The sequence below is a fragment of the Eumetopias jubatus genome, unplaced genomic scaffold (assembly GCF_037043125.1).
Source record: "Eumetopias jubatus isolate StellerSeaLion01/CBP00866 unplaced genomic scaffold, mEumJub1_p1.0 scaffold_2, whole genome shotgun sequence".
NCBI classification, from domain to species: Eukaryota; Metazoa; Chordata; class Mammalia; order Carnivora; family Otariidae; genus Eumetopias; species Eumetopias jubatus.
The window spans coordinates 49,311,695-49,333,838 of NW_028274808.1; the positions used below are offsets into that span (position 1 = coordinate 49,311,695).

The 22,144-nt window shown below is 51.3% G+C and overlaps 1 protein-coding gene across 1 annotated transcript; it reads right to left on the reverse strand.

Moving 5' to 3' along the window:
* Positions 1-5,141: 5,141 nt before the first annotated feature.
* Positions 5,142-21,519, reverse strand: CLU (clusterin). Its single transcript, XM_028114375.2, has 9 exons — positions 21,487-21,519; positions 17,809-17,940; positions 16,054-16,202; positions 13,052-13,222; positions 11,177-11,576; positions 9,972-10,076; positions 6,728-6,957; positions 5,631-5,806; positions 5,142-5,392 (listed from the first exon to the last, which is right to left on the reverse strand). The coding sequence occupies exons 2-9, from the start codon at positions 17,900-17,902 to the stop codon at positions 5,383-5,385; spliced, it is 1,335 nt and encodes a 444-aa protein (XP_027970176.1). The 5' UTR covers positions 17,903-17,940; positions 21,487-21,519; the 3' UTR covers positions 5,142-5,382.
* Between the last annotated feature and the right edge of the window lie 625 nt (positions 21,520-22,144).

Below are 22,144 nucleotides of genomic sequence, written 5' to 3' on the forward strand. Positions count from 1 at the left end.
CCTGTGGAAGCCTCAGGTCGCAGGAGCCAGCTCTGCCTTCTGTGGCAAACACTCTCACTTCAGGAGATTTAGAAAATCACGGGTGCTGAGGGCCAAACCTGTGCTCTGACCCTGGGCTTCTAACAGTGGATGGTGATTGCCAGCACCATCTCAAGAGACAGATGGAAAGTTGAGGAATGGCGTCTCCCTTGGGCCCCTGGGAAGCTACATTGTAGAGCAGCATCAGGGCCGCCGTTGGGCCATGAGGGCTCTCGAGGTTAAATTTGGGGCACGAGCTCACCAGCCAAAAGAAAAGGTGCAAATCTTACCAAGTGAAGTGATTGAACTGTGGGCGACTTCTCCCTCGGGGCGGCCACCTGGCCCCTCGCCCCAGAGGGGCAGAGCTGAGAATGGGAGGGGTCCGCGTGAGCTCTGGGCGTCTCGGAAGGATGCACTTCCACCCAATGCAAAGACGTGAGACATTTAAAGGCCCAAGACAGGTGCCCCCTCACTTCACGTGCAGGAGTCCCTGCACGGGGATAACGCCAAATTGGCTGAGTCAGCCTGGCCACCTGCATGGACAGGGCCAAGAGGATAGACCAGGGGGTGCGCAGGTGGGGCCGATTGAGGGGGGCGGGCAGCGAAGCCCACCTGCCTGGCCCATAGAGCTGCAACAAAACTGGTCCTCCTCGCAAGGTCGGCAGGCACGGTCAGCCCCAGAACAGGGACTCATGGCACCCCCTGGTGGCAGCTGTCTGGAACCAGCCAAGGTACCCAGGTGGAAACAAAGCAGCCTGTCCCTGACCTACACAGGGGTGGCGGGCTAGTCCCCAGTTTTAAAAGGGGCCAGGAATGCCACAGAGAAGGGAGCAGACCCTGAGGGAAGGGAGCTACTGGGGGGTTGTCTATGCAACCCTAGGTTTCAAATTTAGAAGAGGTGTCTGGGCACCCTACAAGGAAGATCTCACTTGTAGGTCTCCAGTTACTAAAATGAGGCCAAAGGCCAGAGCTATCCAAGGAAGGGAGAGTGGAAGCTAGAAAAATAGCTACGAGCACCCTAATCCCAAGGGTCCTTGAGGGAACCTCCCCCCACCCCCGCCCTGGACTAAAAGGGAAGCAATGCAATAAGGCAGAGTCTGAGCAAAGCTGTAAGGCCTGCCTTATCTTGGTTTTGACCCTGGTTTTCTCTGCCATGTGGCAGGGCCTTGCAGAAGATCAAGTGACATCTAGACATTTCCAGAAAATTATCAAAATGTGGGTTTTTTTTTTCACTTTTGACATCCACAAATGAATGTCTTAACACACGCAGAGTGAGCTAACGCTGTCCTGGGTTCAAGATCATTACAGGCTATTATTTTAAAGGCCAACAGCTCGGCCACTCCAGGCAGGTGGGCTGGCGATTGGATGCAGGCTTGAGTTTGGCGAATGAATACTGTCGTTTGATGCTGTTAGCTCATCTCTGGTTTTATATACGTGAAGTCATACGCAAAGAGGTCCAAAGTCTTCTTGTGGATATAAGGCTGAATGAAGTAGGTGGTCCACCCGTCACCCCACCCCTGCGACACGTGCCTTCTTTGAGGTCAGACTGAGCCAGGTATTAGTTTTTACTGAATTGGGTACCAAAGAGGGACTAAGATCAAGAGGAGGTTGTGGGCGCATGTCTGGTACTAGTTCAAGGTCAGCGTCTTTGCTCCCTGGGGTGCTGGACACAACAAATGAAGGCAGGCCGGTAATGGGGTTATCCTCTCCGTCTGCTTTCCTAGCCTGGGCAAGCGCCTCCCTGACCCTGGAGTGACCCGGATGGGCTGAAGGCAACTGTTGACCATCAGGGAACCGGCCCAGGTGCTGTTGCCCACCCTGCTCTGGGCCATGTCATAAACAAGGAGGATTATGACCAAGGGGTTAAGAATATCCCAGAGGCATATGGAGAGTCCATTATTCACCTTGTCCATTTGTTCCCTGAGGTCCTGCTTTTACAGATTGTGCACTAACTGATTTGCCGATCATCAGTTACCATCGGTTCTATCAATAGGATCTGCTGACCCGAGTCCTTCCCACGCTGTCTTTAGAACTATTTAATATTTCCTGGGTTTGCCGAGCTGCTGTCTTACAGTTAGCAAATGCCAGGCAATGCTGGGTCTGGATAGGAGATTAAGGTGGGAGGCCCGAGCGGCTAAAAGGTGGTGGTGAGGTCCCCACGAGCCCCGGAATTAGACCTGAGTTCGGTCCCAACTCTGCCACTTTCCAGCCGCACGGCTGTGAACAAATGGTCCCCATTCTCTCTGCACCCTCACTGCTGATGCCCTCTCCCAGCACACTCCAGGTCTGGGCTCCAGTCTGAGCCTCGTGCTTGACTGTGGCTAAGAGCTCCTGGAATCTGTCCATTGTGGAGTTTCAACTCATTTAGGGGCACAAACAGGAAATAATCGTATTCATTCTAAGGACTGTTCCCATCACTAAATCACATCTCAAACACACTGTTCTACTTCCTGGAAACACCACAGTTCAGAATGTCAACTAACATGGTAATCAAAACTCTTCCCCTCCCCCATCAGAGGTGGGCGGAGGAGGTGAGGGGCACCCTCTACCCTCTCACACACACCCCTGCACCCCGGGTTCTGAGAGTCCAGAGCAGAGTAGGAAAGGGCACGGTCTGGCTCTGGGCCCTCTGTCCCGCCACCCTCCCTGCTCAAGCTGCCTGAGGTTATCTGAGGTGGGGCGGTGGCTTGCTCTGGTCACCGAGACTGCTACTGCCAGATGATGGTTTCCCTGGGCTGGCTTTGAACTTCACTTGGACACCCTTGGAGAGCAGCCCCTGTGTCCTCCTTAAGCCCCTGCCAGTATCGAAGCCTCCAGCCCGCTCTGGATGAGACAAAGGTACTGTTATATGGTGAGCATTTTCCTTTGATCCTGTCACTAGAACTTCGTGACCAAAGTGTAACCCCAGGGAGGATGAAGTCGAAGCCTATCTGGAGGCCCTTTGGGAAAGTGAAGCCTGAGCCAAATGGCCTTTCATTCACCCCCAACCCCACCACTTCGTGGTGAGCTCTGCTCTGCAGAGCTGCCCTGAACACATGGGCAGCTTCCTGGCTCCCTCTCCTCGCCTATTCCCAGCCACTTCACAGTGAAGGGTGGGCAACCTGAGGTCCCCTCCAGTAGCCTCTGGGGGCCACGAGAAACAACAGTCTGATGTTCTCTCATCTAGGCCTTCTGCTTTTCTAATGAAGGCTACTCCTGGAAGCCTTTGTAATGTGGGGGAAATAACCCCTGCCTAGAGAGTAACTGTGGGACCCAATGAGATGACATGAAACAGTTGGTTCAAGTGGTAGAAGTGCTTTGGCTGGCCCAGGGGTACTGGTACAGTTGCACCAGCCATACACTGCATAATTCTGGTGTCATTTCACCATGCAGTGAGCAGAGATTATTTTTTATTACAATTTTCTGGCGGAAGGACACCGAGGGTCACCATAGGGTCCAACGGCAGGGTTGGTGGCACTACCCCCTTGGTAGTCAGGTGCCAAGCCCTCTCTTCTGAGAACATCAAGCCCTGCTCCCCCTTTGCCATGAGCTTCCTAGAGGCCAGAAACCAAGGGCTCATTAGCCACAGTCTCCCTGCCAGAATTCCCCACGCACATCTCAGCCCTGCACCTTGGTGATCTTGTGCCCTGCCTTGGTCTTTGTAGTGCCTCAGGCTAGGACTCCTGTCAGGGATGGAGAGACATCCAAGTACCCTCAACAAGGCCACTGAGCAAAGGGGAACAGAGGATAGACACATGGGCTCCCAGCAAACCTCGGAGTCAGCTTTAGTCTGTATTTTAAGGTGCTCGCCTAGGACAGTGTGAAGTAGATTGCATAAAAAGAGCAACATTTGGATATAGTGGCTGCCAGAAGCTAGTGACATAATCAGAAAATAAAAAGTAAATTTTGAAATAAGGGTGTGACATTAATGTGATGTATGATTTACAAAGATGGTCATTTTAGCAAATGCCTCCTGAACCCATGCCCCTAATTAATATATGTCATTAAGTGACTCATACTAATTTGATTCTGAATTTCCTTGAGAGCAATATGAAAATAGCAGCTTCCTTGATGAGCTAAGCCTTGGAGTGTTACTTGTGCGGCAGAGGTACTTAGAACTTAAAGATGAGGAACAGTGACCTAAGAACATTCTAAGCGTTTAATTAATATGTGGACTTTGCTACAAACCTGGAATGCAGCTAGATGTGTTTCTTCATGTGAGCTATATTTGATGAAAAGAATTCTATAGTATAGAAAAAATTTCTATACTCAGAAATGGTAAGGCTGCCTAACTTAATGTTGGGGGAAGAACCACGGTTAGGCAGGGCCATCTTCTGGCAGCACGGGGTACTGCAGCCTGGCTATATCGGACTAAGTGGTAAATATGCCTTCAGGAAAAATCCAAGTAGAAGAGAAATTGTGGTCGAGGGCAAGATAGGAAGGTTGTATGGACTGACAGCAGACAGACAATGCCACAGTCAGGAAGGTGTCACAGGAATTCCAAACCCTTAAAGTAAAAAGGAAATTGCCTCATTTTGTCTTTGGGGGACAATAGATTCCATTAAGAAAATACCAACTGGGTATTAAAATACCCAGAATGCCTTATTATTTTCTCTTCTTCTTCTTCTTTTTTTATGTGACAGAGAGAGAGAGAGCAAGCGAGAGCACAAACAGGGGGACGGGCAGAGGCAGAGGGAGAAGCAGGCTCCCCGCTCAGCAGGGAGCCCGATATGGGGCTCGATCCCAGGACCCCAGGATCATGACCCGAGCTGAAGGCAGACGCTTAACCGTCTGAGCCACCCAGGAGCCCCTATTATTGCTTCTTCAATCTTAATTTTCAATGTGTTCCTTCAGGAGATCTCACCCACCCCAATCAGAATACAGCAACCGTTTTATAATGGAATGGACAAGATTCACTTTTCAGAAATGCATTTTACTTGGCCATTAGAACACATTTCTGCTCCTAAAAGCAAGAAATCCCTGGTTTGACTTTGTCACACTCCTTTTATTCTCAATTACACGATAGTCCTTATACCATTTTAGCTAGTGCTTTTCTTTTCTACTTCTTTTTTTTTTTTCCATACCAAAATGAAGGCGCGTGGGAGATGGAAAAACCCGGTATAAAAGCAGGACACCCCAGAGCGTTCAGATTACTGGCGGTTTTATTGAGTTAGTGGTACACAGGAGTTCTTCCCGTGATCAGCGAATGCGGCGTTGCGGTGCGGAGTCCGGAGGCAGGGAAGGCTGGGCGAGGGGGGCAGGAGGGCCTCAAGGCAAGGCCCGGTCCACTCGGTGACATGCGGAGCTCTCTCTAGGGGCCTGTCGCGCATCTCGGGGGCAACGGAATCAGACAGCCCCCTATTTGGAGAGAGGAGTGTTCACATCTCATTCCTCCCTGAAAACAAAATGGAGGAGAATGGAAGGTGAGGGCTGGACCCTCACGGATAAATGCTTCTCAACAAAGAAAGAACATCCCCCAAAGGAAAATTAGAATTTCCAGAGATTTTCTGGCTTCGTGCCTGGGCTCTGGCTATAGGAGCAATCATTCCCAGGCTGCATCCGCGCGGCCTTTTTTCTGGGTCCCGGGGACCTGCTGAGCATGGAAGGAGAAGAGCTGAGGCCTGCATGCTTACCGGTTCTTGTGGCGGTATTCCTGAAGGGCTTTCTCGGCCACAGTCTCCATAAATTTAGGATTGTTCCTGGAGACGTCTTCTGGGATCATCACAGTGATGGGGTCGGAATCGAACAGCTTCACAACCACCTTAGTGACCCCCGTGGGAACGTTGGAGTCAGAAGTCCGGGACCCCACCTACGAGGAAAAGGGTAAGAGAAGAACCGAAATATTGGTCAAAATGGACTCCTTTTGTGACAAAAGCCAGCCTCAGATGTGGACAGGTGACCCCCTTGCTTTTTACTCAGTTTGACATCCGTAAAATTCCATGAGCAGAAGGGCCCTAATTCAGAGACACTTGTTTGTAGGTGTCAATCCTATCTGCAAATGACCAGCCCATGGGGAGCCCATCAGAGGAAAAATGGTTTCTAAGCCACCAGGTTTTCTTTGGGCAGCCCCTGGCTGGGCCAGTGGCAGAAAAGGAATCGGGGAAAGAAAAACCAAAAAAAGGTTCCCAGCACTAGAGAGAGGCTTTCTAGTACTGGTAGAGGATAACACACCAATTCATGAGCCAAGCTACATGGCGCAGGGCAGCGAGGCACCCTCATGGGAAGAGCACAGGCTTTTCAGCCAGGCAGACAGGTCCAAATGCCTTAGGTGAGCCACCTCTCAGTTCTTAAACCCGGGGCAAGCTGTTGAACCTCTCACTTTCTTCAACCGTGAATGGGGTCACGATGGGGGCGCCTGGGTGCCTCAGTTGGCATCTGACTCTTGATTTCGGCTCAGGTCATGATCTTGGGGTCGTGAGACCGAGCCCCACCTTGGGCTCCACGCTGGGGCATGGAGCTTGCTTAAGATTCTTTTTCTCCCTCTCCCTTTGCCCCTCTTTAAGAAAAAAAAAATGGGGTCATGACATTCTACACCTCACTGGGAGACGAGGCTTCCATGCATCAATGTATTCAAAGTTTTTATGTTTCCTGCCATATGGCAAATGCTCGATCCAAAGCTTAAGTGTCCCCTTTAAAGCTTCCTCCCATTTTGCTTCCAGGGGAGGTTCACATCGCTGCCAGACCATACCCGCCCCACCGAGCTTCAGTGTGTGGCCAGGACGTGACTCACCGTCGTGACCTGGAGATAGAATGGGTCTTCACTTTGAGTGAGATTAGCCAGCTGGGACACCCAACTAAACTGCTCATTCAGCTGCTTCAGCAGGGAGGACGTGTTGAACATCTTCTCCTGATAGGACTGCAGCAGCTCGTCGTACAGCCTGGTGAACTTCTCGGCAATCTGGAGGGAATTATTAAGTTCCTGTCGCAGCTGGACCTGAGCGGGGTTGTTGGAAGAACAGTCTGCCCAGAGATGGAGGGGGAAAAAAAGGCAGAAATGTGAAGGGAAGGCTAAAAAGGGATAAAAACATGAATGGAAATCAGTTCATGGAGCCAGGACTCTAAATGGCTAGCCACATGCCGTGTGTCGTCAGTCTGTAACAAAACAGAGAGCTCGCCCCGGAATGTAAATCAACGCGCAGCTTCCTTCATCGACAAAGTCTTGCTCTGGAAAACATTGGCACCTGAACTAACCAGTGTCCTTAGTGACATCACTGATTCACCTTTGGGTGCAAGGCCCTTACCTGCTTAGAGACTGATGAAAGGACGTTGACCACACTTTGAGAAACACTGGTCTCAGTCTGTGTGCTCAGACCTGGAGCTACCCTCACTGTGCTAGTCCCCCGAGGGATCATTTCCGGAGAGAAGGAGTGTTACTTACAGCTACTAGGTACCACACACTACTCAAGTGCTGTGGATATCCACTCTCTCCAGTAATCACATCTCTTCTACCTTAAGTATTACCAGTGATGAAATTGAGGTCCACAAAAGTAAATCACTTGCTTAAAGACACAGAATGATTTATGGGGCCAGGATTGAACCCAGAGCTTTAACTCCTAAACCTAGGTTCTTCCTCCTCTGAGTCTGTGGCTCTGGAAAATTCTCCAAGCCTGTCTTTTGAGCGTATCTGCAGAGCTAGAAATCTGGTGCCGACAGTCCATGACATAGAAGAGCTGGCCAGGATCCTTGGTCCATCTGCCCATCATGGCTGGTCACCCAGCTCATCAGGAGGGCAGAGAAGACACAGGGGACTGCTTTGGGTCCTGGAATGCCCACTGCAGGTTGTCTGATCAATAAGAGCTGGCAGCTACCCGCTATCTCTTTAAAAACTACTGATTTTCTTTCCCTGATTTTTTTCAAAAAATATCTCAAGGATGGTACATCAAACCCTAGCGAGTCAGGGGAAAACAGATCTTTGCACACTGCATTTACTATAAAGGATTACCATAAGTGATGATAGTGTATTTGTATTAAAATCTCAAAAATGTTAGGTGGGGCAAGAAATAAAAGCCAGGTTGAAAAGATAATACAATGAGTAATCTTAACTCTTTCACCAGGGAAAAATTAAAAAGTGAGAAAAGTCATTGAGAACTGAGACTCCATCTAGAGCAGTAGATCTCAACCGGGGGCTCTGCTGCCCCAGGGGTATATTTGACAAGGTCTGAAAATAGTTTTGGTTGTCACGACCGGTGTGGTGGGGAGGCTACCGGTGCCTTGTGGGTAGAGGCCAGGGGTGCTGCTGCTGAACATCGCACAGCGCACAGGACAGCCCCTCACGATAAAAGTGACCCGGTCTGGGGGCGCCTGGGTGGCTCAGGTGGTTAAGCAACTGCTTTCGGCTCAGGTCATGATCCCGGGGTCCTGGGATCGAACCCTGTGTCAGGGGCGGATGGGGGGGGGGCCCTGCTCAGCGGGGAGCCTGCTTCTCCCTCTCCCTCTGCCCTTCTCCTACTCGTGCACGCACTCTCTCAAATAAGTAAATAAAATCTTAAAAAAAAAAAAAAAAAGCGATCCAGTCCAAAATGCCAACAGGGCCAAAGCTGAGAAACCCTGGTCTAGAGAGTTCGGGCAGTGCGTGTTCATTTGGCGGCCCGCGCCTGAAATAAGAGGCGGTAACCCTCTCTCGGTGAAGAGAAGGCAGTGTGGGTAAGCTGGGATCAGGGACCGTTAAGATCAGTGCTCGGGGTGCCAATTTGAGTCGGGGCATCTGTGCCTCTCTTCCTCTGGCCCTACGCACAACTCTGGTGGTGGGGAACCGCGCACTTGATGCTTCTCTGACTATGGTAGTTGACAGACAAAGCCCGGGAGGCTGGGTTGAGGACTCATCTGCAATTCATACATCAGCCCCTCCCCCCACACTTGGATTTATTTCGCAGTGGCCTCAAAACTTATAGGAGTGAGGCTAGGAATATTTAACTAGACTCCAAAGGCTTGCCCTGGCAAACCCAAACGTGTTAAGTAAGAGCAAAGCCACAAGATCGATCGGCCACGTCCAAGGGAAACAATTAACTCTTTCGGAGCAGAGACTCCTGTGTGCCAGGAACCATTCCAGATGCTTTTGCAGCTGTTACTCAAAGTAGGAAGAAATGAGCCAATGAAGAGATCTGATAAAGCTGAGGGGAGCCCTAAAAGGAAGTATGGTTGACCCTCAAATAACATGGTTTGAACTATGTCCGCTTATATGCAGTTTTTTACAGTACAGTACTGTAAACATAGTTTTCTCTTATGATTTTCTTAGTAACATTTCTTCTCTAGCTTACTTTAAGAATATAGTATATGATACAGGTTACATATGAAATGCATGTTAATAGATGGTTTATGTTATCGCCTCCCCTCACCCCCTCGTTGTTCAAGGGTCAACTATATTTCCCTTGCTTTGGGAACCGACCAACCAAAGGGTATTTTGCTGGGAAGCTAAGGTACCACTACTGGTGATCCACGTGTTCTGGGGACAGAACACCAAACACTGGTTAAGAACACATCCCAAACACTCAGCTCTCCAACATATGGGTGTCCTATCATCTTGGGAAGTTACTCAACCTTCCTGTGACTATGAGCTTTTTCACCTCGGTAAGATAGGGACAGTCACTGTACCCAACTCAGGGTCATTCTGAGGAAATGAGTAAATGTTTGCAAAGTGTTTACAACAGTACCAACACGGTAAGAGTTTATTAAACAGAATACATATTATCTATAAGTCCATCATCTGCAGAAAAAAATAGGGAGGTCTACCCGGCATGGCCCTTGGGAAGAGAGTAGCTGGGGAAATCAAAAAAAGATGTCTCCCAATTTCAGGGACAACCCCACCTCTTAGCCCTTGTCTACAGATGAGGGCCCACATGGAGCAGGGTCAAGGACCTCCCTCCCCCCAGTGCCACAGCTAGAAGTCAGCGGGGCTGGAATTTCAAGTCCCATGTGCCTGACCCCATAAAGGGAGCCCCGGTGAGGTTCCTGGGATCCAAGGCTCCCCGACTCACCCACAGACAAGATCTCCTGGCACTTTTCACACTGGTCCTTCATCTTCAGGCACCCTGTGGAGTTGTGACGGATCTCCTTGCACACGGCACCATCCTGGTTGTCTTCTGGAGACACACAAGGGAAGAGGGCGTCATGCTGAAGGACCACACAGAGCAATATAGGGATGGGCCTCCCCTCCGACCCCTTCCACACTACTGTTTGCCTCTTTGAGATGCTTCTGTGGGCAGAGCAGGTTGGAATGGGTTGTCTGCCTGCAGACCTAGGCCTCTCTGATCTGGGCTCCCTGCAGAGAGGGACAGGAAGGGGTTCCCGGGGCTCCCTCAGTTAGGTGCGACCTCACTCCCACCATCTCCATCCGATGAGCCCTTCCTCCCTCCACACTGCCATAGCTATACGCCATTCTCTTTGGCATCTGACCCTTTCTGCTCTGCATTCTCTCTGGCTCATCTCTCTCCCCCTAGGGTCAGCAAATCCCTTGAAGGCAGGAATGGGATCCTCCTTAGAGCCGCCTTATAACACAAGGCTCCCCCCCATTATGGATATGCAGTAGATGCTGTTCAATTCAATGTCCTCCTGTATCTCCAAACCGTTTCAAGCCAAACTTCATGCCAATCCAACGGTAGCCTTTAGGAGATGGTGTTGGCTAACCAGGTCTATTAGTTTAACGAAGGAAATCACTTCTAAAAGTATTGACTTTTCATGTCCATCGTCGACCTCATTCATTCAAAAACTATCCATGCATGCCCATTCTCTACCAGGCCCCAAGGTGATGGCCAGGAACAGCTTTTTTAAACTGTAGCATGGACTGGTTATATCATCGGTCACCACTGTATGCACGGCATCCACATAAAGGCACCTGGGTTCCCAAGACAAGGGGGTCTGGTTCTCTAGAAAGGAGTAATCAATGTCACACCCACCAGCGGCTGGAAGGGGCATGGTAAACTTGAGAGAACACAGATTCCAAGTCCGGCAGGGCTACATTTGACCGGGTCCCCCTTTATCAGCTGTGAATACCTGGACACGTTCCTTCACCTGTCATACTTTTCTCCTCCTTAAATGGGGATAATACCACCTTCACGGGGTTGCTGGGGGAAACTGGGATGCCACATGCCAAGCCCCTGGCATAGTCCTTAGAATCTAACGGGCTTCTCAGTAACCTGCTTGTTCCCATCCCTTCTTAGGAAGAATGAGACGGCTTTCTAACCTTCTGTGAATTCCATTGGGAAGTGAGGGATTCTATGCAGGTTGACATCCATGGCCTGCTGAGCCTGGTGTATCATGTCAAAGAAGGGCTGAAATATGTTGTGGAAATTCAAGGGTTGGTAGCCAGGGAAAGGCATTATGTTCCGGGCGAAGCGGGACTTGAAGAAGGCAGGCCTCCTCTGGAATGAGCGGAAGGGTGAGTAGTGGTAAGGGTCCTGGGGCTCACGGGCGAAGAATCTGTCCTGGAAAAGCTCATCCATAATGCTGGACGCCCGGTTGAAGCTGTCCTGCATGATGTCCAGGGCGTGGGTCTGCTGTCGGTCATTCTCCAGCAGGGAGTCGATGCGGTCACCATTAATCCAGAAGTAGAAGGGAGAACTCTGGTTCAGGAACTCCTCAAGCTGTGATGGCAGAACGGGGAAGTTAGGAGAAGCTCACTCAAGTCCCAGCCTCCCCCTGCGCCCCCTCGCTGCCCCTCGGTCCCCTCAGTCACATAGCACATGACCAAAGCCCCTGCTGGGACTGGCTCCCTGGCCCCCCAGCTGTCAGGCCAACACCCTTCCATTCTACCCGCCCAACGGGGAAGAGTTTGGGAAGACGTCTGAGGCCAAGAGATGCACAAACCCCTGTCACCTGAGACTGGTCTCCTCTCTGGCCACCAAGGATCCCCACACCCCGACGCAGCCAAGGGCCAACGAATGGGCCTTCGGTTCATGAGTTGCAACCAGGCGAAGCCCACAGGGGAAGATGGGATTGATATCAATGTGCTAAAATTCTTAATTCCTTCTGCCTAAGTGGGCCCAGGGATGAGCCATACTACGAAGTCGTTGGTTATGTCATCCAGCTAATAATTTCTGGATAAGAATCTTCTAACACACGGCATAGGTGCTTTTAACGACTTCACATTTGCTCACTGATGGCAAACGTTACCAGCTGATCGTGGCCCTCCAGGCTCCAATGCAGCTGGGACCGATCAACTGCATCTGGCATGTGAAATGAAGCTGTGATAGTGTGATTTATAAAAAGAAGTGTATGTCTGGTCTTTGTCTGGTTCCTAAAGCCCTTAGAATTCCCTGTGAGGAGAGCAATAAAGTTATATGCTAATAATAAATGAAAAAATAATAAAGTTATGTTAATGAGGTGGCTTTTGGAAAGCACCTGAGGTTGGGGGCTGGTCGCCAGGGGAACCAACCAAGATTGGAACGATGGAATTTTTAATCCCATCTCCTGATTTCTGGAGAGGGGAGATGTGCTGGAGGTTGAATCCATCAACAATGGCCAATGATTTTATCAATCATGCCCGTGGAAGGAAGACTCCATAAAATCCCAAAAGGATGGGCTTCAGGAGTATCTGGGTTGCTGAATGTGTGAAGATGCAGGAGAGCGGTGCCCTCTCAGAGGGCATGGAATGCTCCTCACCTCTTGTCCATACCTTGAGCTACGCATCGCCTCCCTCTGGCTTTTCAGAGTTAGATCCTTTTATAATAAACCAATAACCTAATCAGTCAAATGTGTCTCTGAGTTGTGAGCTGCTCTAGCAAACTGATTTAACACAAGGAGGGGGTTGTGGGAACCTCCAATCTATAGCCAGTCGGACAGCAGCACAGGTGACAAGCCAGACTCATGACTGACACCTGAAGTTGGGAGGAGTGGGGAGGACAGTCTGTGGGCCTGAGCCCTTAGCCCATGGGATCTCATGCCGTCTCCGGGGGGACAGTGTCAGAATTGAACTGATTTGTAGTCACCCAGCTGGTGTGGGAGAACTACGCCACCCGTTGGAACTGGGGGCAGGACCAGAGAAGGGGCATATTTCACACTCAGTTCCTGCATCCACCACTCAGAGCCCTGCTGTGCTCAGCGGCCTGTCCCCTTTCACCTGGTGGCCAACCAGCCCCGAGCTGCTTCTGCAGACGCGGGCGTAGAACTTCATGCAGGTCTGTTTCAGGCAGGGCTTACACTCCTCCCAGAGGGCCATCATGGTGTCATTGCAGACCCCCTGTGACGCCTTCAGCTTCGTTTCTGAATCCTTGGTATCATTTAGGGCATCCTAGAGGAGGACACGAGATCAGGTTAGCCACGCGGAAGCCACAGGCTTCACGCTCTGCAAGCAGGCACGATGGTGCCGGGCTCTCCACGCCCCCGGAGCAGGCCTTTTCCCAGGTCCAGCCATACAGAGTCCCTGTATCTTCCTCTGGCTCCTGCGTTCCCCCCATTTGCCTGGAATTCCCTCCCCACCCAGCTTTAAACATCTTCTCAACTTCGAGACCCGGCTCTTCTTTACAGTCCTCCCCGGCCACTAGAACCCGCGTGGATATCCCCTTTCTCTGACGCTGCCCTTAGTCTTGACCCCAGAGGCGCTCTGAATCTTATTTGTCAATTGCAGCCACGGGAGGAAGCAAGCCTTCAAAATCAAAGTCACAACAACTACCCAAACCCTCTAGCACATCCATGTCATTTGGCCCAATAATTCTATGAGAATCCATCCCAAAGAATTCTTGCCATAAAGGGGAAATCCATATGCATGAAGGTATTTGTTATGGTATTTGTTTATGGTGGGGGGGAAAAAATACTGGAATCAACCCGGATGCTTAAAAATAGAAGGCCAAGCAAATCGTTGGTCTACACAGCGGCCGGAGACGCACGGCTTTCTTTGCGAGGGTGTCCGTAGTTAAGTTTTAAATAGTATAACAAGCATTTTTCATGTTAACAAGTTGTGATTTTGAATATAGTGACTATCAGAAGAGTGTAGAGGGGGGAAAAGAAAGAGTGAGAAACAGATCAAATGCTAACAGCAAATTGTCCAGAGGTTAAAAGGTTTTCAGAAAACTTTTCCTCTTCCACTTTTCTATATTAAAATCTCGACAAATGAGCGTATTAACGCTTCGAAGAAGAGTTAAGTAGACCATGCACACCCCAAAGCCAGGAGCTGAGCAGGAAAGAGTTTGAGTTCTGTGAGACCCCTCTCCTGCTCCGGGTCCCCTGTTCCTGCGGGGAAGGCCACCAGGCCTCCTACTGAGCCGAAGCACCAACATCAACTACATGGCCCACTTCCTTTCTTTCCCGTTCACAGACCCGGGAACTAAGACAGCATGGAGTCTTTTCCTGAACTTGACGGGCTTTATCACAGAACCTGGACTGTAGGATACCAAACTCTGATGATAACCACAAAAACTCAAAAATAGGACTTGCCTGACACTTCTCTGAGCTACTTGAGGATTCTCATAGTATTATGCTGAGCGAATAAGTCATTCAGAGAAAGACACGTATCATATGATCTCACTGATATGAGGAATTCTTAATCTCAGGAAACAAACGGAGGGTTGCTGGAGTGGTGGGGGTGGGAGGGATGGGGTGACTGGGTGATAGACATTGGGGAGGGTATGTGCTATGGTGAGCGCTGTGAATTGTGTAAGACTGTTGAACCACAGACCTGTACCTCTGAAACAAATAATACATTATATGTTTAAAAAAAAAAAAAAGAAGATAGCAGGAAGGGAAAAATGAAGGGGGGAAATTGGAGGGGGAGACGAACCATGAGAGACGATGGACTCTGAGAAACAAACTGAGGGTTCTAGAGGGGAGGGGGTGGGGGGGATGGATTAGCCTGGTGATGGGTATTAAGGAGGGCACGTACTGCATGGAGCACTGGGTGTTATATGCAAACAATGAATCATGGAACACTACATCAAAAACTAATGATGTAATGTATGGTGATTAACATAACATAAAAAATTTTTAAAAAATGGTGAAGAAAAACACGGATACCAAGGAAGGGCATTAAGTGTCAAAAGAAACTGCTGAATCGGCCAGCATTTCCCTAAGTGGCTTCCAGGGAATTGTGCTAAGAGCTATGATGGGGAGAGGGACGCCTGGGTGGCTCAGTAAGTTAAGCACCTGCCTTCGGCTCGGGTCATGATCTCAGGATCCTGGGATCGAGCCCCGCATCGGGCTCCCTGCTCGGTGGGGAGCCTGCTTCTCCCACTCCCTCTGCAACCCCCCACCCCCAGTCATATGCACTCCCTCTCTCTCTCTCTCTCACTCCATCTCAAATAAATAAATAAAATCTTTAAAAAGAAAAAGCTATCATGGGGAGAAAAAAGGATTTCCTAATCAATTTGGTTTGGAAAACACAGAGTTAAATGAAGTTCCACGAACTTCTTTACTACAGAACTTCTCAGAGCCTTTAAAACACTTTACTATGCATTATGGGTCATGAAGGTGGCAAGTGACCTGTCTTAGCATCTCCTTCATTATTGGTAGGGAGGCAATGGGAGTAGGTTTTTAGGATACCCTTAAGGAGACTACTGATTTTTTTTTAAATAAGTGATTTATTCCATTACGGTGTTTTAGTTTTGTTGAATCATTAGGCACAGGCTAGACCCACTATTTTCACTATCCGACTTAAATGTCTCTTTACGAAGTACTCAGAACTCCAGAAAGCCATGGGGCACGGCAGTGTGTACCTGCCTTAACCCCAAAGTTACTGCCCTACTCGATAAGCTTCCTGAAGGTAGGGTACCATCCCTCTCCTGACCCAGGACAGACCCAGTCCAGAGCCTACCTTGGAGCTTGCATAGCCAGGGTTTAGAAAAATCTACTGAAGTGACTAATGGGTCATCATCAGGCCCTGGGCCAGGCTGGTAAGAAACCAGATCCAAGATCTAACCCCTTGAAGCTTTCAAAAGCAAAGAAACCTTCCCTCTTTTCTTAACTACAGTCCCAGCATCAGCAGGCACTAGCCTGAAAGGGCTGAGGGTCACCATGACAACCCAGCAGGGCACCAGAGGGGCGATGACCACGCCCCTCCAGCAGGGAACTCAGGTGGTGGCGGGGGGGGGGGGGGGGGGGGGGCGGGGCAGTCAGCTGGCTCCTCCTTACCTCTTTCTTCTTCTTGGCTTCTTCCAAGTTGCTGAGCAGTGATTTGCGTTCCTCATTTGTTTGTTCTATTAGAGTCTTTATCTGTTTCACCCCCTTGAGAGCATTTTTAATTTCCTTATTAATGTACTTACTCCCCTCGGTGGACATTTCTGCAAGAGAAGGGCAGGGAAGGAGAGTGAGGAGAGAGGCAGAGATGGTGCTGGGGATATCACCCTAGAACCAGCTGGGATGGTCTGGAAGTCCAGTTCAGTCTAGGGGCTGTCAAGGCTGGGAGCACCCACCCCGGCGGGCAGCCTTCTGGCCCCAGCTTTGCCCTGACCCGGGGGCCCATCATGGGGCTTATTGTGGACCCAGGGCCCAAAGAGCGATTCCGCTAGTTGCTCGGGAGCACAAAGCACCGGCCCAGGCACACCCCAGGGGAGGGACAGCGAGCAGCGCGATGCCCCTGCGGCTCTGGAGAACGAGCCTGCCCAGCTGCAGGAGAACACTTCCACGGAAAAAAAAAAATCCTGAGAAACAGAACAGAGGAGCATAGGGGAAGGGAAAGAAAAATAAAACAAAACAAAATCAGAGAGGGAGACAAAGCATGAGACTCTTAATCACAGCAAAGAAACTGAGGTTTGCTGGAGGGGAGAAGGGTGGGGGGATGGGGTAACTGAGTGACAGGCATTAATGAGGGCACGTGATGGACTGAGCACTGGGTCTTATACGCAACTGATGAACCACTGATCTCTACCCCTGAAGCTAATAATACTCTATATGTGACTTAAAATAAAATTTTTTTAAAAAAAATTCTGGAAGCGTTAACTGTTTAAACATCAAAATGTAAAATCTTATTTTGGACACAAGTGTTTCTGGGAGTCCATTTTACCAAACATCTGAACTTCCTTATTCCATGGCTCCACGTGATAGGGGACATAAAGATGAATTAATGGCACCATTCCACAGGAGACCGTGATCAAGACACAACGCCGTGTGGCAAATGCAATGAGACAGTGTCACCGAGGTACTGAAGGAGTAACGACTAAGGCTTTTCTGGTGGTTCTCCTGGGCCAAGCACTGAGCCGGCCACATCACATGCCCTTTTATGCAATGCTCTCTGCACTGAGGTCATCACCCCCTGCACCGACGACGAGGAGGAGAGGAGGAAAAAGCAGCAGAGTGAGATCAGATCCTTGCCCCGGGTTAATACAGCTGGGGAGTCACAGAGCCAGACACATACCCAAGTCTGATTTCCAAGTTTGAGTTTTTAACTACAACCCCAGAGAACCGGTCAGCTTGTAGGACAAGCATGGGGAGGAGGGCGGGGGTGGGGGGGCTTCAGGAAAGGCCTGACAGAGGAGGGAACCCCGAAGCTGGGCTCTGCAGGAGGACGTTTCCCCTTACCTGGATACGGAGCATTGGGTTTCTAGGCGGAAAGGTGTAGGGTACATATAGTAGGGGCTATGGAGACTCAGAAATGGAAGCTCACAAAGTCTCAAATGAGGCAGGCTTCCCGGAGGAGGCGTGGGCCCCGGGGCAAGCAGACTGGTGAAAAGGGTTGCAGGGGCCAGAAAGTGCTGGGGATATGCCTGAAAAATGCCCAGAAGCCCACCTGACGGCCAAGAACCTAGACCAGGTAGCTGGGCGGGGGGAGGAGGCTCCGAGAGGGCCCAGTCTGAGCAAAGCAGATGGGATGCACAGGACCAAATCGTCTCTACCACTTCGGGCTCTGGCAGAGAGTGTGCTAGGACAGGGGACACCTGCTCCACTTACCCTGGAGCTCTGTGTCTGAGACCATCTGGTCTCCCAGAACCTGTCCATTCTCCCAGGTCAGCAGCAGCACCACCAGCAGAAGGAGAGTCTTCATGGCACCTCCCTCTCCAATTCTGGAATCCCAGCAGGCCTCTGTTTGTAGAGAACAGGAGACTGTCATGGTAACAGCTAGCCAGCCTGCTGGTTTCCGGCCTGGCCTGCAGCCTACAGCAGCTTCTCCAGAGCCCCACAGAGGCCCTGCCCTCAGCCGGCCCCTCGGCTGCCATTACTGTGTTTTTATCCCCCAGGGAAACTGGGAGAAAAAGCTCAGAATTGCCCCTGGACCCCTTCAAAAGAAAGTGGACACAGGGAGGAACCATAGGAGAAGCAGCCTAATAGAGAAGAAACGAGAACTCTGGAGTCAGAGCTCTGGGCTCAGGTCCAGCCCTCCCCCCCAGCCACCCCACCCCCCCACCCCAGAATCGCTGACTAAGCCTGAGCATGTGCTTTCTGCATCCAGGAAGGACGTCTATCTGATACCTGCTCATGTCAAATAAACCCTCAAAACACCTCTCTGGGCTGACTCACTGGCCCCTCTCCTTTCCCAGCCCTGATGTGGGGACTGCGTAGACCCCCCCCCCCAACCCCGTGCTGTGTGCATCACTAATCCGGCCCACAGCAGGCGTTCCCAATCCATCACAAAAGAAAAATCCCCTTTTTTTCCACCAAGCCTCAACACTCCCTACAAAGGCCTTTCAAGACTCTGAGGCAGTGAGAGCCAAAGGGCCGGCAAAGGAAAATAAAGGTCATTTGCGATCCCTCGCATGAGACCTGAGATCTATATCCCTGCACAGATTTGGGGTATAAATGCAGTAGAGCAGGGGGCAGTTGTCTTCAGAGAGTAGAGAGTAGGGGAGGGCAAAGTCAAAGGGTTAAACGATGGGGCCCATGCCCCCCCCCCAGGAGAAGTTTCCTCTGGATGGATGGGCCCCTCTGCTGCCAGCTCCCTTTCCCGTGGCTCTCCCCTTTAAGCCCACAGTAGGGTGCCCTGCCAAGGTGCCCCTTCCACCACTCAGCTGACGGCTGGGAACCCAGGACAGCCCAGTCTTACACAATGGACCCTTTCCCAGAAGCTGGAGCTGTTGCATAAAACAGAACCCCTCTTCCCAGCAGCCCGTCTTCTCGCCTCCCCCTGCCCCCACTGCTTATCTGAATTCTCTCATTTCCCCTAACAGAACAGGGAGGTGGGGTCCCCCCTTCCCGAAACTGTGAACCTCTAAAAACTGCCCTCAGCTGGGCAGGCCCATAGGGACGTATTTGGTAGCACGTAAATAAAGGAAGCCTTGCCCGGAAAGTCATTAGTCAGGCGGCCAAGCTGCGGTTCCCAAACCAGCCACGCAGAGCAAAGGAGCAGCGTGGGAGAAGAGAGTGGGTCATTGCCTTCCCCCAAGACAGGGTGGGTGGCTGAGTTGGGGCGCTATTTCAGGCCTGATAGAAGGCCCAGGGCTCACGGGCTCTGCCCTAGCTGCTCACTAAGGCCTGAAATGCCTCAGAGAGAAACAGAGCTTTGGCCACGCCAGAGAGAGAAAGCCAGCAAGAACACCCACCTCTCGGGGAGAGGCCCCTGGATACTTCTCAGAAATTCATACAAGAGCCTCTGAAATAGGTCTGGACCAGGAGAAAGGGCGTTGGGCCCTGAAGAAAAGGGAGCCAAAGGCAAGAGCACCGACTGAGGAGTCTGGAAACCCAGCAGCCAGTACAGTCTCCCACCAGGAGCCTGGGCCATGAGGAGCCATTGGGTCCCAAGGCTGAGAAAAAGAGCAGTTTCCTGGCCCAAATCCCTCTGCCTCTAAGGGGAGGTCAAATCCAGAGACAGCACGGGGCTCCCCAGGCCCGCAGCAGGCTGGCAACCCCAGGAAGACAACCCAGCCCTCCCAACCTCCAGTCCAGTGTCCTTTCCCTGACACCACGTCACTTAAATCTGAGCCTCAGTGTTTTCATCTGTAAAATGGCCCCAGCATGGACCTCCGAGACGTGAATGCCTTCTGCAAACACAGGGGTCTTAGATAATCATAGTAAATTCTGACTATTTCGAAATCTGACCTAGGACCAGCTGTGGGCATTGGCACTATCCTTCCGGGAAGTGGAAGGAGGTGGCATGTTTGGAGAGGGACCGAGGAACCTGTGGTCCCTCCCTGTGGGGCTTTGCTCCTTTAGAGTACCTAGGAATCACCCGAGGCGGGGGGCGGGGGGCGGGGGGGGGGCAGGGGTCTTGTGACAATGCCGACTCCGACTCAGAACGTGACATTGATACTGCTCTTCCTAGGACAGCACTGCAACTGCCCTCCATGTGCGCCGACTCTCCTCTCCTCTCAGCTCAGGCCTGGGCACCCGGCTGCCAATTGCTGTGACTGGAACAAGCCCTACCAAGGTCCTCCACTCCCCACCTCCGCCAGGCAGCCTCTTTCCCCCAAGGATGCTTCACCCACGCAGATGGAGCGATGGGAAGCACGCAGAGACCTAAGCCACGCAGTCACGCAGCTGGGGTGCTGCACGGTTTTTAAAGCCCAAGGCCCAAGCTCCTATGCTACTGCCTCCCCAAATGTAGAAACCAAACCGAAAAGAAAAACGAGGCACCTGTAATTCATACCATCCAGACGCAACACTGTGGTAGATCTCCTTCTATTTTCTATGCATTTGTGTGCAATCAGATCCCTTACACCCACTATCTTCAAATAGTCTTTAAAAGCACACCTCTGAGCCTGCAGAATGGTGCATTTTCTGGTGTCGTCTATTTTGCCATCCCACAAGGTTGGGCATTTACATTGCATGTAATTTCCCACTGTTATTATAATGAAGACTCCAGCCGGCACCCTTTCATTGTATCTGTCCTTATTCTTAAATTCCTAATCTCTCCTTAAAAATAAGAATAATAAGCAGCTGCTGCTGCAGCTTCTTTTTTTTTTTTTTAATTAGGTCCAGAAATTCTGGAAGATCAAGGCTTCAGTTCTAGTCCTGATTCTGACACCTACATGCCGTTTATCTTGGGAGAGGATCCTAAACCTCTCCAGGCCTCAGATTATCATCTATAAAATGAGACAGTTGGAGCAGACGTCTGCGATCTAATGGCGATTGTGACTTTTCTCTGATGTATCCTGGTGCCTTCGGAAGCAGAAAGACTGGGATTTAAGTGGTTGCAACATGTACTTAAATCAAAACATACTTATAAACACCCTATGGAGAGAACCACGGGATTCAGGAGCAGACAAGATGACCCAAGCAGGCAAGCTGACAACCACCACCGGAGCTCAGTACCTGGACAAGAATGCCACAGGAAGGTCCGGGCCTCCCGCAATAGGCATTAGTTCTCCAAGTCTCGGTCCCCCATCTTTGCAAAAGGAGGGTCATTACACCTGTCCTAATTACCTACCCCACAGAATTGTGGCTGGAGCTAGCGAGCACGGGAGCTCCGGAGTCCCGGCCTGGGCGCCACCGCCCAGCAATTCTGCTTCCAGCTCCGCGGCCGGGTGATGGGGCTCGGGCCACCTCCCTTCCCTGGTTCCCCGCCTCCATCCAGAGCGCAGCTCAGACAGCTCAGGGAGTACCAGCGATCTTCCTGTCCTCTCCTGGTTGCCACCCCTGCCCGCCCTGGGTCCCGGTGGGGCTCTGCGCCGGGTAGGAGAGGTGGGGACATCTCACCGGTCAGCGGCGCCCAGCGACCGTGCGCAGCTCCTGGCGACACCGCGTGGTGAGCACCGTGAGGCGCGCGTATTTATAGCGCTCTGTCTCGTCTACACCCCCTTTGGGGCTGGCTGCAAACCTGCATGACTCACGCCCAAAGAATGCTGTGGAATTCACCGGGAGCTTTCTGGAAGCTGGCGCGGGAGGGGATGCGGAGGCGGGGTAGGGGGGCGCTCCCGGGCAGCACCGGGCTGGGGGCGCTTGTAGGGTTGGGGGGCGGGGGAGGCAGGGCATCTGCACGGAGATGGGCCGCGCCTGGGTGCTGCGTGCGGTGCACCGCTCCCCACTCCCCGGCGGCTCAGAGCTGGGGGACGGTGCCCCCAGGAGGGGAGAGCTCGAGCTAACGTGCGCAGCTTGGCGACCCCTCCACAGGGTTCCAGGGGTCCACTGCGCTCCCGGCCGGTTCCCAGTCCAAAATAAAATGGCACAGTTCTTTCACATTGAACGTGAGCCTTGTTCCACTTAAGTAGAAAAGCAGAAATAATGAGGGTGGGACGGAGAGGGTGTTCTGCGAGAGAAGAGCACAGAGGGAGAAAGAAATATCTCCTTCTTCCCCCATCACAGAGACCCCGTGGGCCTTTGGTGCACCTGCTCGCCAGGAAGAAACAGAAGTGTA

Coding starts and splice junctions, on each gene's coding strand:
- CLU (XM_028114375.2), bottom strand. CDS start 17,902: ATGAAGACTCTCCTTCTGCTGGTGGTGCTGCTGCTGACCTGGGAGAAT. Junction 11,577..13,051: donor CGGGGCTGGTTGGCCACCAG/GTGAAAGGGGAC, acceptor CTGCCATCACAG/CTTGAGGAGTTCCTGAACCA. Junction 6,958..9,971: donor CCAGGAGATCTTGTCTGTGG/GTGAGTCGGGGA, acceptor ATCTCTGGGCAG/ACTGTTCTTCCAACAACCCC.